The sequence below is a fragment of the Lontra canadensis genome, unplaced genomic scaffold (assembly GCF_010015895.1).
Source record: "Lontra canadensis isolate GAN:19392208 unplaced genomic scaffold, GSC_riverotter_1.0 scaffold58, whole genome shotgun sequence".
NCBI lineage: Eukaryota > Metazoa > Chordata > Mammalia > Carnivora > Mustelidae > Lontra > Lontra canadensis.
Window position 1 is genome coordinate 8,674,039 of NW_022631052.1, and position 14,710 is coordinate 8,688,748.

Below are 14,710 nucleotides of genomic sequence, written 5' to 3' on the forward strand. Positions count from 1 at the left end.
AACACACAGATCATGCGTCACGGTTCCATGAAACAGGTGACGTGATTTCCTGATATTCTTGGCACACGATTTCTTAAAAGCAATATATAAGAACAGATTCTCATGAGAGCAACTTGTAATGATATTGTTCTCTCACAAGGTGGAATCTTATCTTCCACACATTTAACTCCCTCAAACCCAGAAATGCGTGTTCCATGGGAGCCTGGAGAGACATGACTAAGTGAATGGGTGCCCCGGACCAGGCTTGAGATGGGGTCCCCAAGTTGGGGATCCTTGCCAGTCTGTTCCCACATGCTTTCGACAGAGTAACCATCTTGCCACACTACCTATGAATCTAGATACACACTTTCCACCTTACATGTCCCCTAAAATAAACCACCTCTTTCATCTTCACCTGGAGCAAAACTGGAAAAATGGCGACTTATTCCAGAACTGGAGGGGGAAAAATGGGCTCTGATGGACTTGTTGCAAGGTAGAAGGTCTGTTTGCTGTGCCTTGTGGACAACTCAAGGTTTTACCAACCTTGTGTTGACAAGACATGATTTTTTTTTTAATATTTTTATTTATTTATTTGAGAAAGTGAGAGAGACACAGAGAGAGAGCATGAGAGGAGAGAAGCAGACTGCCCGTGGACCTGGGAGGCCAATGTGGGACTCGATCCCTGGACTCTGGGATCACAACCTGAGCCAAAGGCAGTGGCTCAACCAACTGAGCCACTCAGGCGCCCAACAAGACATGATTTTTACCTTAAGTACTGACTTTAGAAGGTGACCCCTATGTAAAATACTACTCCATTTTTTTAATATTTTAAAAGATAAAATTAAAGAAAAAGTGTTGCCAGCTGTGTTTTTTCCCCCTCTATGCTAACAGAATATCTATTTACATCCCACTGAATGGAGTCCCATAGACCACTGCTTGGGAAATGCTGCCTTAAGTTGTACTGTGAGGCCCTGTGTCGATAAAACTGCAACTGGGCCATTTGTGAAATGGGGAGACCCATGGTGCACAGGGATTGGGGTGGTAGTTTACATCAAATAGGACTGGTATGGATCACAGGCTGGAAGTCCAGACAGGCTCAGGTAATAGTCAAGACATATAGCAGCAGGTGGTGGATTCTAGCTGTGGCGTCCTCAGTTCAGAGCCTGTCCATACTAGGGTTGCAAAGGCAAAGAGCCAGGATAATGAAGTAAGACAGGGCTTCAGTTATTGAGACTGGGGTGCAAGGAAGGGGCTGTCATTAGAAGAAATAAGACAAGAGGCTGCTTAGCATCTCACAGTCCCTCAAAACCAAGTTCAGATTGGAATCAAAGGCAGGGCTGTAGCTATAGGCAGGGTCAAGTGCCTCCAGCTTCCAGGGTTACAGAAGTGTGTAGACAGGATGCTGAGTAGGCCTGTGCTAGTCAGAATTGTCTGGATAGTAAGTGACAGAGACCTAACTCAAGTTAGGCACCAAGCCACACAGTGGAAGAGATGGAGCTGCCCTCAGACATGGATGGTTCTAAAAGCTCAAACTATGCCATTGGATTGGCCCTCTCTCCCCACATTCTGGCTCTGTGTGACTTTGTTCTTGAATAGGCTCTCTATGTAGCAAGATGCCACACTCATATCCTCAGTAACTCCAGAGGAACAGGCAAGTCTTTCCTGATAGCTCTGGCATAAAGTCCCAGGAAAGTCTCTGGTGGGTAGAGCTTGAATTACATATCCACTCTGAATCAGTCCTCATGGCTAGAGGCATGGTGTCACCTGATTGGCGAATCCTGGGTCACGTGCTCACTCCTGTGGCAGGAAGTAGGGACAGGGTGGGGGCCTCAGAGCCCAGTCTGAACCACATACATAGACTTTACCTTAGGAAGAATACTGTTGCCAGAAGAAATGGGAAAAGAAAGGGGGCAGGGCAAAGGAAAAACACCCATTACAGGGTCTTTCCAAAAGCCAGAAATTCCAGAGATTTCTGAAGTCTACTACTATATCCTTGGCTTGTCTCAGCCCCGCACCTGCACTGTGGAGACTCTGCCCCAGGTTATTGCAGGGCCCCTGGTATTCTCAACAGAGATTTCCTCTGAGAATCAGCTCTAGGAATCCCACAGGGTTTTCCAACCTATGATTCTGTTTTGCCCTCTGGCCTCAATGAAGTGGGAAGAATGGGATAGTGATGATTGTACTCCCAGGAAAACTAACTGAAAAAGCCTGAATGACAATAAAATAACTTTCTTATCCAGCTGGCTTTATTTATATCATCTCAATTGATATACTGGGATGTAGGTATTCTTTTCATTGTTGCACAGATAAGGAAAGAAAAGCCATGAAAGATGGAGTTAATTTCTGAAATATCACCCAGGTAGAAAGTGGGTTTCAAAAGGGATTCAAATCCAAAACCAATCCAATTCTCTTAACTCAGAAAGCATACTACTGAAGTGGTTATGCAGCAGACTGAGAAAGTCTGAGTACTAGGCCTCCTAAACCCTTGCTCAATTGATCATTCTTCCTTCTTCACCACAATCTTTGTCTTTCTGGGTCGGCCTGGGCAAGTACAGGACAAGGAGGGAGGCTGGAACGAGGATCCCATAAGCTTACCCTTTTCTATCATTCATTCATTCCCCCATATAAATTTCAGACTATCTACTATGAGTCAGGAACTGTTGATGGATCTAGAGATTATAACAATGAGTGAAACAAAGTTCCTACAACTCAGGGGGTTACATGCCAGTGGAAGAGTGAGATATGATACCAAAAAAAAAAAAAAGAAAGAAAAAAGACATAATTAAATATCTGATGGTGATAAATGATAAAGGGTAATAAAGCATAGAAGGGAACAAAGAATGCTAATGGGCAAATGTGAGTGCATGTGGGGTAGAGACATTTGGGCTAGGAACTGCACGAAGGGAGGGAACAAGACATGTGCAGGCTCCGGGAGTGCAGGAGGAACAATAGAAATGACCGCCTTCCAGCCTCCCCCCACCCCTTTCCTTAACCCTTGACTCTCCTGCCAAAAGGATGTATGCCCAGATCACGTCTCCATAGGTAACCCGATACCTATGCAGGAAACAGAAGTATCAGGGCCCCCCACTCCAAACCCTCCGATCACCAAATACCCTACCATATATGGATGTGAGCCCATGCCCTACCTTGGCCCGATAAAAGACCGCCCCACAACTCCCTCCTAGTGCGTGCGACTTCCTCGACTTCCCCTTTCCGAGTAGCTGAACCTTGCCCTAGAGTGCCCACCTCCTCCCGGCTTGACTTTCCTGGCTCCCCTTCTCCCGAGCCCTGAAACTTCCCCGGAGATGCCTTTAATAAATCTTGCATTGTGCCCACCTTGCCTGGTATTGTGTTTACCTCACCTGCGAAACTTTACAACATGAAGTATCTAGAAGAGTGTTTCTGGTAAGGGAACAGCAAGTACAAAGGCCCTGAGGTAGAGACTTGATAGGGTGTTCAAGCAAGGAGGTCAGGGTGCCTGGAGCAGAGGAAACAACTTAGTGAATGAGAGGAAGTGGGTGAACCGGAGAGATAACCCCGGTTGGGGAGGAAGGGCAGATCATTCCGAGCCTTGGAGGCCACTCTGCGTTCTTTGGATTTTATTCTGAGTGAGTTGAGAAGCCGTAGGAGGATTTTAAGCAGAGAAGTAAAAGATATTTTCATTTTCTTGGGAAGATTTCCCTCCTCCCTGGAGACCAGCCCTCTCAGAAGCTTTTCCAGTGAATACAGAAGAGTAGGAAAGGTTGAGAGAAAAAAGGAGAACACACTCCACTCAAACTGCTGCTTCTCCCTTATCCAGTCAACCTCTGCTCAGGCTAACAGAAGCACAATATTGTCCTGCGTCCGGGCTGGTTGCCTGTTTCATGGGAGGGTTGCCACACACCTACCTGTGAGGCCTTTTCCAACTGAGTGGAAGTGAGTCCACAACAGACATGGGAGCGGACACCAGAGGCTGGGGAGGGGCAAATCCAACAGAGGCATGGCCCTGCTATGGCTCCTGCCACTTGAGGGCAACAGAAACGTGAAGAGATTTGCCACGTTCTCATCCTACCCTGAACCCCTGGGTGATGTGATAGATGGGGGGTCCAGAGAAAACCCATTTCAGGAGGAGACTGCCTCTAGGAAGAGGAGAATCCAGCCACCTGACTCAAGGGACCGAAAGAACAGTGAATACACATATCTGAAAGCAAAAACAAGGAGCCGCCAGAAGGCAGTATGCTCCAGAAGCTGGTGAGAGAGGAGAGAGGAGCAGGGACCAAGGGCAGAGGAGAGGTAGGCAAGGGCCAGACTGCAGGAGGAGCTGGAATTTGTTCCTCAGGGACAGGATTTACAGAGGGAAGTGAAACCATTTGATTCCTGTTTCTAAAAGAGCTCTTGGGCCTCTGCACAAAAGGCAGATCACGGGGACAAGAGTGACAGGAGGAGGGCAGTGAGAAGGGCACCAGAGTCGCCCAGATAAGAGAGGTGGCGACCCCGATGATAATGGGACAGTGCAGGTGGACAGAAGTGGGCAAAGCAGGAGTAAGTTTTGGAGGCAGAACTGACAGATTTGCTAGGAGGGAGATGACTCTGGGTTCCCAGGTGGCTGAGGATGCCTTTACGGACAGGAGGAAGACTGAGGGGCGGCAAGCTTGTCGCCTAACAGCACCGTTAGCGATGTCAAGCAAGCAAACGACTACTACCATTATCGGCATCCCTCCATTAATGCCCACACAAAACATTAAGAAAGCTGGAAGCACCCAGTCTACAAAAACGGTCCTTTCAAATGAATAAATTTAGCTTTATGGAGAGCTTGCCTTGTTATCCTGGTTTTCTCATTTCACCCTGGAAACCGAGGCTTCTCTGTGGACCAGCTCTCACACACCCACAGGCTTCTGGGCACCACCACACCAGCCCAGCCTCCCACCCAGGGCAGGAACCTCTCAACCCTCCTGGGTTTTTAGCACAGCACTGAAAAGAGAAGGGACCCAATTCAATGGACTGTTCACAGTGCAGCACGTGTCAGCTGGCTGACGTGCAAGGTGCCAAGAAGGGGAGGCGAAGGTGGGACTGGAGAAGCCAGCAAGGGTTGTATTATGAACAGCCTTGAACTTCATCCTGAGGACACTGAGAAAGCTCGGAGCGTCTTCCCCACCCCGCCACCAACATTTCATTATGAAAAATTTCAACCATGGGGGCACCTGGGTGGCTCAGTGGGTTAAAGCCTCTACCTTCGGCTCGGGTCATGATCCCGGGGTCCTGAGATCGAGCCCCGCATTGGGCTCTCTGATCAGTGGGGAGCCTGCTTCCCTCCTCTCTCTCTGCCTGCCTCTCTGTCTACTTGTGAGCTCTCTCTGTCAGATAAATAAATAAAATCTAAAAAAAAAATTTTTTTTCAACCATGTAGATTTGCCTTTTCTAGACAGTATTTCTTCTCAAACTCAGCAGAGTGGATTCTGTTGAGAACCAGATACCCTGCCCAATATAATACTAACATATCCTTATTACAAAAGAGTAAACAATGACCTAGGAAGGTTAAGTAACTTACACACGGCCACATAGCTAGGAAGTGGTAGAGCCAAGATTGAACCCAAGCTTCTCAATCCAGAGCCCAAGCTTTTACTAGTAAATCACCTAGAATATGGAGGAGACAGGAGCACAAATGGAGGCAAGGAGACCATTCAGGCTACCCGGTGGTCTAGGTGAGAGGTGATGGTGGCCCAGACTGAGGAGGTGATGATGGTAGAGGAGAGAAATAGATGAATAGCATTAGGAAGATAAAACAGGATTTGACAGTTGAATGGTTGAGGGGTAATGAGGGAAAGGATGCTAAGGAATGTTTCTGGATTGGGCAACTGATGTGTGGTGGGAGAACTTAGTGGGATAGGAAATGTGGGGGGGAGGAGCCCATCTGGGGTGGAAGATGAGTTCAGAACTGAAGCCATACATTGTCAATATACATTGTCATGTATATGGGACATATAAATTTGGATGCTTAGTAGATAGATAGATATGTGAATCTGGAACTAGAGATAGAGATTTTTATATCACCAGCATATAAATGGTAACTAGAACCATGATAGTTGCTACAATTGGCCAGCAAGCGTAGATGTAAATGAGGAGCCAAGGAGGGCTTAGAACAAACCCCTGAGGAATGCTAACATTTAAAGATATAATTTATTGATTTGAGAGAGAGTGGGAGAGAGCATGAGAGGGAAGAAGGTCAGAGGTAGAAGCAGACTCCCTGGAGAGCTGGGAGCCCGATGCAGGACTCGATCCCAGAACTCCGGGATCATACCTGAGCCAAAGGCAGTGGCCCAACCAATTGAGCCACCCAGGTGCCCTGAATGCTGTTAAGTGATGGGAGCACAGAAGTCCCTGAAGGATACTCAGAGGGGTGGCCATGGAGACCCAAAGATAGGAGAATGTGGATTCCAGGAAGTTAAGGGAAGAAGGGGAAGAGGGGGTGGCACAGTCATCGGGGTCAAATGCTGCTGACAGTTTTAGGAAGATCAGATCTATAGTATGTCTATCAGATATAGAAGGATGATGTCACTGTTTACTTGGCAAGAGAGGCTTTAGAGAAGGGGTGGAGCGGGAGCCAGACTGGAGTGGGCAGAGGAGTGAATGGAGATGCAGAAATGGATGTGGTGACTCACTCTTTCAAGGGACTTGGCTACAAAGGAGAAGAGAGGCACTGAGTGGTGGTGGTAGGAGAAGAATGTGGGGTCGAGAGAGGGTTTATTTTTAAGGTGGGAAATGATGTCGGAATGCAGATGGAAAGGAGACCAGAGAAAGGGAGATGATGAGATAAATGAAAATCATCATCATCATCATCACTGTCACCAACTAGCAACCACAAAGAAAGCTTATTCTTTTCTGGGACTAACCATTAGACATTTCTTCCTTACACTGAGCCCAAATCAGTCTCCCTGTCATTCTCCCCTTTAGAGTTCTGCCCTGTGATCCCTTTTCTAGTTGACAGTCTTCACATGGCTGTACCCTGCTACTGTATTTTTCCTTTACTTTAAAATAATGACCTCAATCCCTCTGGCCATGTGCCCTCAACATGGTATCCATTTCCCTTACTCTCTCAGCCAAGCCCACACAACCACACTCTTGTTTTGTCAAGGCCCTCTTAGAAGTGGTGCATGCACTCTTGCTTTGCTGGTGGAAGCATGAAATGGTTCAACTTTTTGTGGTTTGGCAAAATGAATTGAATACAAAATGTATGCATCCTTTAACCCAGAAATTTATCTTAGGGTGTGAAATTTATCTTTGGTGCGAAAAGATTCTTTTGCAAGTACATGCCTGGCAACGTGAGAGAGGAGGGTGGAGAGGCAATGAAGCATAGCACTGAAGAGAACAGATTTCGCCTCCATGGTGAAAGACTGAAGGCTTAGCCCCCCCGCCCCAACCCCGGAAGATCAGGAACAAGACAAGGATGCCTGTTTTCACTGCTGCTATTCAACACTGTACTGAAAGTTCTAGCCAGAGCAATTAGGCAAGAAAAAGAAATGCACGCCATCCAAATTGAAAAGGAAGAAGTAAAATACCACTCAGATAATATGATCCTATATATGGAGAATCCAAAGAAGTCACAAAAAGCCATTAAAGTTAATAAACCAATTCAGTAAAGTTTGGAGGTATGAGATCCACACATAAAAACCAGCTGTGTTTCTGTACACCAGCACGAGGAAAGTAAAAAAGAAAATTAATAAAAATCATTGCATTTATAATGGCATCCAAAAAAAGTACAAGACATGGGGCCAGTGTTTGCTATTCTGTGACTTAGTCTATTGGGGCCACTATAACAAAATATCACTGACAGAGTAGCTTATAAACGACAGAAATGTGCTTTTCAAAGTTCCGGAGGCTGGGAATTCTAAGATCAAGCTGCCGGCACATAAGGTGTCTGGTGAATATGCACTTCCTGCTTCACAGACAACCAACATTTTGCTGTGTTCTCACATGGTAGAAGGGGCAAGAAGTTTCTAGAAACTCGTTTATAAGGGCATTAATCCCTTTAGTCATCATGACCTAATTACTTCTCAAATGCCTCACCTCCTACTACCATCACACAAGGGGTTAGGTTTCAAAATTTGAACTTTAGGGAGCCACAAACATTCAGTCCAAAGCACTATGTGAACTGAGGCTCGCTTTGTCTATTCCACAGTCTGCTCAGATATAAGGTGGGGACAATACCAGGACCTTCCTTACAGGGTCATTTTGGGGGAGGCGAGGATTGAACGAGTTAATACATATTATTAACATTTGCTTGGGGTGCCTGGGTGGCTCAGTGGGTTAAGCCTCTGCTTTCGGCTCAGGTCATGATCTCAGGGTCCTGGGATCGAGCCCCATATCGGGCTCTCTGCTCAGAGGGGAGCCTGCTTCCCTCTCTCTCTCTGCCTACTTGTGATCTCTCTCTCTCTGTCAAATAAATAAAATCTTAAATAATAATAATAATAATTTTTAAAAACATGCTTAAAAGAGTGCTTGGTACACAGTAAGAGCTGTATCAGGGTTACCAAAAAAAGATGTTTATAACTAGAAAAACTGAGCAGAACTTCCAGTTAAATATCTACCAGGAAGAGACTGGGGGCAAATTATCACAACTCACCTCTTACGTTGAACTATATGGAATTGCCGATATCTACTCCTTTGGTCTAAAAAATGAGCAATTTCATAGGTTCCAATCTAAACAACTAGAATTCTCTGTAAAGACTAAAAGTGATTCCATATCATGGTTCTATCTTTATCATACATTTATCACCACTGTTGTGGAAAGATTTAATAATATATTATTGAGTAAAAATAGCAAGTTACATAAAGTATGCAGAGTGTGGCCATGTTTGGGTGTCAAGGTGTGGGCATAAAGAGATGCTTAGAAGACATTCTGTTTCAACAGCAGTAACCTCTGAGAGGGAGGATGTCAGAAGTTTTTCATATTCTTTGTGCAGTTCTGTGAAATTTACACTTTTACAACAATTAGCAGGGTTTTCTTAAAAAATATGTCTCATAAAACCCAAACACAGGGCTCTTACAGCTTGCTGCCTACTGTGGCCATAAGCCACTGGCTTACCACCACCCAAGAGTGAAATATTCTACTTCTTTCACTGACGCTTAAGATTACACTAATTATTTGTTTTGCTGTTTTGTCTTCTTCTGGATGATGTAACATAATGTTGGTTCATATGGGCTCAGGATTATCTAAAATGTTCAGGCCTCTAACATAAACTTCTGCCACTTGGGTGGGCTCTGGTTTGTACTGGCATAACTGAGTTTTTTGGTTCAAGGTTAGGATTTTACATGTATCCATTATTTTTCCTCCAACTAATAAACTTTAACTAATAGATTAAGATTCACTCGCTGTTCTCCATGTAGTTGAATGTGTAGAAAGTATTGTATTCTGGAGTATATGATCTTTGAATGAGAGAGAGTATTGGGGAAACATTATAAGGAAGGGTTTTCCAGAAGTGTTGGCTGATGGAAAAGAAATGCAATAGCCAAAAGAAATTAGAAGTGAAGATGATGTCGTACCTAAGCCGTGGGTAACAAGAAACTGAAACTCCTTCACTCTAGCTCAGGAAACGATGGCGTAAGGTGGAATGCGGGAGGGCTCTTGTAAAGCTACAACAGGCCAACTGTATTGGGGTAGGCTAAATAATGGCCCGCAAAAGATTTCCACTCCCAATCCCCAGGACCTGTGAATCTGTATGGGCAAAAGGAACTTTTGTAATTAAGTAATTGATGTAATTGAGTTCAAGATCTTGAGATGGGGAGATTATCCTTGATTATCTGAGCGTCCCCAACATAATCACAAAAGTACTCAAAAGAGAGAAGCAAGAGGGCCAAAGCTAGAAAAAGGAGATATGACAATGGGAGCTGATGTTGGAGTGATGGGGCTAGGAGCTCAGGAATGCCAAGGCAGCTTCTAGAAGCTGGAAAAGATGAGGAACAGATTATCTCATGGAGCTTCCAGAAGGAACCAGCCCCCAGAAGTCACCTTGATTTCAGCCCCATAAGACCATTTTTAGGTATCTGACCCTCAGAACTAAGAGAATAAATTTCTATCAAGACACTAAGTTTGTGGGAATCTGTTACAGGAGCAATGGAAAACTAATACAGGTGGTACTTAATTTGCCTTGGGGATGCAGGCTCTCCTCCACTTTCTTCTCAGTGCATCTGTTGCTGTCCTTGACCCCTTGCAGACCTCATCCCACCGCTGAGTAGGGCAGGGATGAAAATAACTGGATTCTTCTCTTGGGGTTTTAAACACAAAAAGCAGTGGCTGTGGGCCCAACTTCTCGATGAGCCCCAGGGGACACAGTGCCCAGGGCCCGCATTCCCTTTAGGGGCCAAGAAAACATTGGCCTTGAGCTAAGTGTCAGTTACCCAGATCTGGGGTGGTTCACTTTCAGATCCCATCCTTTTGCTTTACCTTTACTCAGTGAGCCCAGGAGCTGTGAGGGAGAGTCAGGCTTTGCTGAGCTGTGCTTCCTGGCCTGAGGCCCTTTGAGGACTCTCTCACCACACTGGCATGGGGCCCCCTAAGGTGCCAATAAGAGAAAGCCCTTCATATCCAGGGTGTGCAAGTCCTCTTCACGGTGGACACCTTCATCTACACCTGTTGAGTCGGAGCTGTGTGCAAGCCTCAGAGCTCCACAGCTGAGCTCATTCTCTGTCCTTCCTTCCTCCCCATCCCTCTGCAGCCCCCCTTCTGAAGCCACACCTGCCTTGAGTGCCCACTACCCTTCCCATTAGTCCTCTTTGACCTGCCCAGGTTCATCAGCTTTCCACTGCACCATCTCTTTCTCCCCATCCTCCAAGGCATCTGTAAGCCCCCAACTCCTTCCTGCCCATGCACCAGAGGGACCCGTGGGTTTTCAGTCTTCAGCATGCACAGAACTGTAGCTTCTTCTAGCTGAAAGTTCACAGGGATTTGGGAGCCAGGCAGCCCTCTCCTTGTTCCCGTGGGACTATACCCATGGCTAGAGGTGACATGGCTTGTCTGAGTCTTGGGGACAGTCGTTAGGGCAGAATATGGTCAACTCTTTTCTTCTTTTTTTCCTCTGATGCAGCTCTTGCATTACAAGTTCATTACCATACAAAGACTAGTCTTCTGACTTATGAGAGGGTTGGATTCCATTACAGCTGATCTATAATACGTTGTGTGCCTGAAATGAAGATGACAGACTCAAACTGAGCTTCCCAAATGGTGGGCCAAACTGACCCAGGGTTATTCTGGGAGCATGTCACCATGTCGGACACAGGATACTGCACAAACCGTGTTCATACTGTGATGCCAGGCTGAAATACACTGTCAAACAAGTATATTTGTCTATGGAATTGTATGTCATAGCTCTTTCTCATATATGCTGATGGGACCTAAAATCTGGATCTCTAGTTCCAATGTCCTTCTTTTTCTTTAATTTTTAAATTTTTTTTAAGATTTTATTTATATATTTGACAGAGAAAGAGAGAGAGAGTATGAGAGGGGAGGGTCAGAGGGAGAAGCAGACTCCCCGCTGAGCAGGGAGCCCAACGCAGGGCTCGATCCCAGCACTCTGAGATCATGACCTAAGCCAAAGGCAGAGGCCCAACCCACTGAGCCACCCAGGCGCCCTCCAGTGTCCTTCTTGATGAGATTTTTTTTTTCTTTTATTTTCCTTAGGATTTTTTTTAAGGATTTATTTATTCATTTGAAGGAGAGAGAGAGAGTGGGGAGCCTGGGTGGCTCAGTGGGTTAAAGCCTCTGCCTTCGGCTCAGGTCATGATCCCAGGGTCCTGGGATCGAGCCCCGCGTCGGGCTCTCTGCTCAGCAGGGAGCTTGCTTTCTCCTCTCTCTCTGCCTGCCTCTCTGCCTACTTGTGATCTCTGTCTGTCAAATAAATAAATAAAATCTAAAAAAAAAAAAAAAGTTGAAGGAGAGAGAGACCCAGAAAGAGAGGGAACATAAGCAGGGGGAGTGGGAGAGGGAGAAGCAGGCTTCCCGGGGAGCAGGGAGCCTGATGCGGGGCTTGATCCCAGAACCTTGGGATCATGACCTGAGCTGAAGGCAGACTCTTAACGACTGAGCCACCCAGGTGCCCCAGGATTTTACTTTTGAGCAATCTCAAGATCCAAAACCACACACATTCCACAGACTGAGCCGGCCAGGGGCCCTTGATGAACTTTCTCTTTAAATGAATGGTATATATATATACTAAAATATATGGCAATAATATCATAAACACCCATGTACCACCATCTAATTTAATAAATAAAAACATTATTAATCCAGTTTTAGCTCCTTGCACACCCAGCCTGGATCCCACTCCCTTTTCTCTCCTCTTATAAACACCTCTTGAATTTGGTGTTTGCCATTCTGTGTTTGTTCTTATAGTTCTACAACATATGTCTATAGATTAAAAAACGCTTTTTTCCTTTCTTTATTGGGGTGGGATTTATATACTATGAAATAACCATTTTATTTTTTTTATTTTTTTTTAAAGATTTTATTTATTTATTTGACAGAGATCACAAGTAGGCAGAGAGGCAGGCAGAGAGAGAGGAGGAAGCAGGCTCTCCCTTCGGAGCAGAGAGCCTGATGCGGGGCTCGATCTCAGGACCCTGGGATCATGACCTGAGCTGAAGGCAGAGGCTTTAACCCACTGAGCCACCCAGGCGCCCCTGAAATAACCATTTTAAAGTGATCAAGTCAGTGGCACTAAATAACACCTTGTTGGGGTCCACCACCTCTATCTAGTTTCAAAACATTTTCAGCACTCCAAAAGGAAACCACACACATTCATAGTCACTCCGGCTACCCAGTCCTGGTACCCATCAGTAAACTCTCCGTTGCTGTGGATTTACCCATTCTGGATTATTTCACATAAATGGGATCATACAACATGTGGCCTCTTGTATCTGTCTTCTTTTACTTAGCATAATGTTTTTGAGGTTCCTGCACAGTATAGCATGTTTCAGTACTCTATTCCTTTGTCTAGCTGAATAATAGTTCATCGTACAGGTAGACCACATTCTGTTTATCTGTTCATCTACTGCTGAACATGTGGGCTATGTCCATCTTCTGGCTATTATGAATAGTGCTGCTATGAGCATGCGTGGACAGGCATTTGTCTGAGTGTAGAATGTTGTTTTGGATTTCTTTAAACTTTACATCACACTGTGCCATATGTGGTTAAGAGGTCTGGCTGAGGACCTCAGTTCTGCCCATGACGAGCTGTGTTATCATGGGCAATTTCCTGTATCTCTCTGAGCCCATTCTCTCATCTACAAAAGGGATGACTACAGTAACTATCTCCTACTGCTGTGAAGATTAAACAGATGATGCATGGAGAGCACTTGGCATGTACTAATTGCTCAATAAAGGGCAGCTGCTATGATCAATATTAATTATAAACCAGGTGGATGTTTCTGGAAAATATGGGGCTGACCTGCTGGACACATCCTTAGGTATTGGTGTGTTCCTCAGCCCCAGGACAAAGCCGGTGGACCAATCTGGGGCTGGACTCTGGCATGGGAGAGACTGCCCTGTAAATGAGGGTCTGTATTGGGCAATACTGGAGACTGACATTGGGGGCAATTGTTTCCATGCGGTGAGTGCTCGCAGGTGCCAGATACGATGTTGATGAGTTTGCACACATACCTCATTTCATCCTCACAACCAGCCCTGAGGTAGGTACGATGATTCTTGCCACTTTACAGCCAAGGAAAGTAAGTCACGGAGAACGCAAGCAGGTAGCCTGCCCAAAGTCACCCAGTGAAGCTAGGATGTGAATGGAGGCAGCCTTCAGAACCCGCATCCAACACCACTGCCCTGTGCCTCCCTTGAGAAAACCACTGATGCTTTTCTGTGTCTGCCATTTAGCTTTGCTTTGATCAGTGACAAGCGGTACCAAAAGAAAGAGCCTGTCATCAGCTCGGTGCACACCAAGGTGAAAGGGATAGCAGAGGTGAAGGCGGAGATACTGGAGAATGGAATGAAGAAGGTGGTGTCTGAAGTCTTTGACACCGCAGATTACACCTTCCCCATGCAGGTGAGCTCTTGTCACCAACTCTCAAAGACTCCTCCCTGGTCACGAGGGCCCTGCCTCCCTCCCCTGGGACCCGGAGCCTCAGGCCAAAAAAACACTGGCCCTATTTTAAAAAGCTCTGTGAAAATCCCAACTGAGAAAACCTAAAAATTGCAAAATTGGGTCAGATCCAGCAGCTCAAAAATGATTCTATGCTTTATCGAGTCCTACGGGGTTTCTCAAAATAGCAGTGTGATCTGGTGCATTTAAAGCATGATTTGATTCACTCACAACTTGACTTATACACAGCTCTTTAGAAGCAGGGCCATCAAGCAGGCAAGGTCTGCCTAGATTCAGGAGGACAAAGAACTTCCTGCCCGGACAGGACAGACCCTTCTAAATTGTTCATGTGGAGTTTTATCAACAAAAATATCTCCAGGAAAAAAAAAAAAAAAAAAAAACAAAAAAAACACTCACTCAGATACTTCTTGCACAAGGGAAAGGAAATGGATGACAAAGAAAGGAAGGGTGTGGGTCAACAGGGAGAGGCTAGCTGGCTGCTTGAATTTGTGAGAAGAGAAAATAAAAGTAGAATAGTCAAAAAGGAGAATCAAAGGAGGAACGAGAACACCAAAGAACAGACTGGGAGGCTGGGAGGGACAACGGGGCACTTCTTCAACATCTGGGAGCCGGGGTGCTTTGCAAAACCGTAAAACCCAGGCCACTATTTGTTT

General features: G+C 45.6%; 2 protein-coding genes across 2 annotated transcripts in view; one reads left to right on the plus strand and one right to left on the minus strand.

The window, feature by feature from the left end:
* Positions 1-14,710, minus strand: part of IFT81 (intraflagellar transport 81) — a 219,413-nt gene that overhangs the window by 151,646 nt on the left and 53,057 nt on the right. The gene's annotated exons all lie outside the window — the stretch shown is intronic.
* The window catches only part of P2RX7 (purinergic receptor P2X 7), a 47,493-nt gene that overhangs the window by 4,175 nt on the left and 28,608 nt on the right, over positions 1-14,710 (plus strand). Inside the window, exon 2 of the mRNA XM_032876329.1 lies at positions 13,832-14,000. Within this exon, the coding sequence (XP_032732220.1) occupies positions 13,832-14,000 (169 nt within the window). The remainder of the gene's footprint in view (positions 1-13,831; positions 14,001-14,710) is intronic.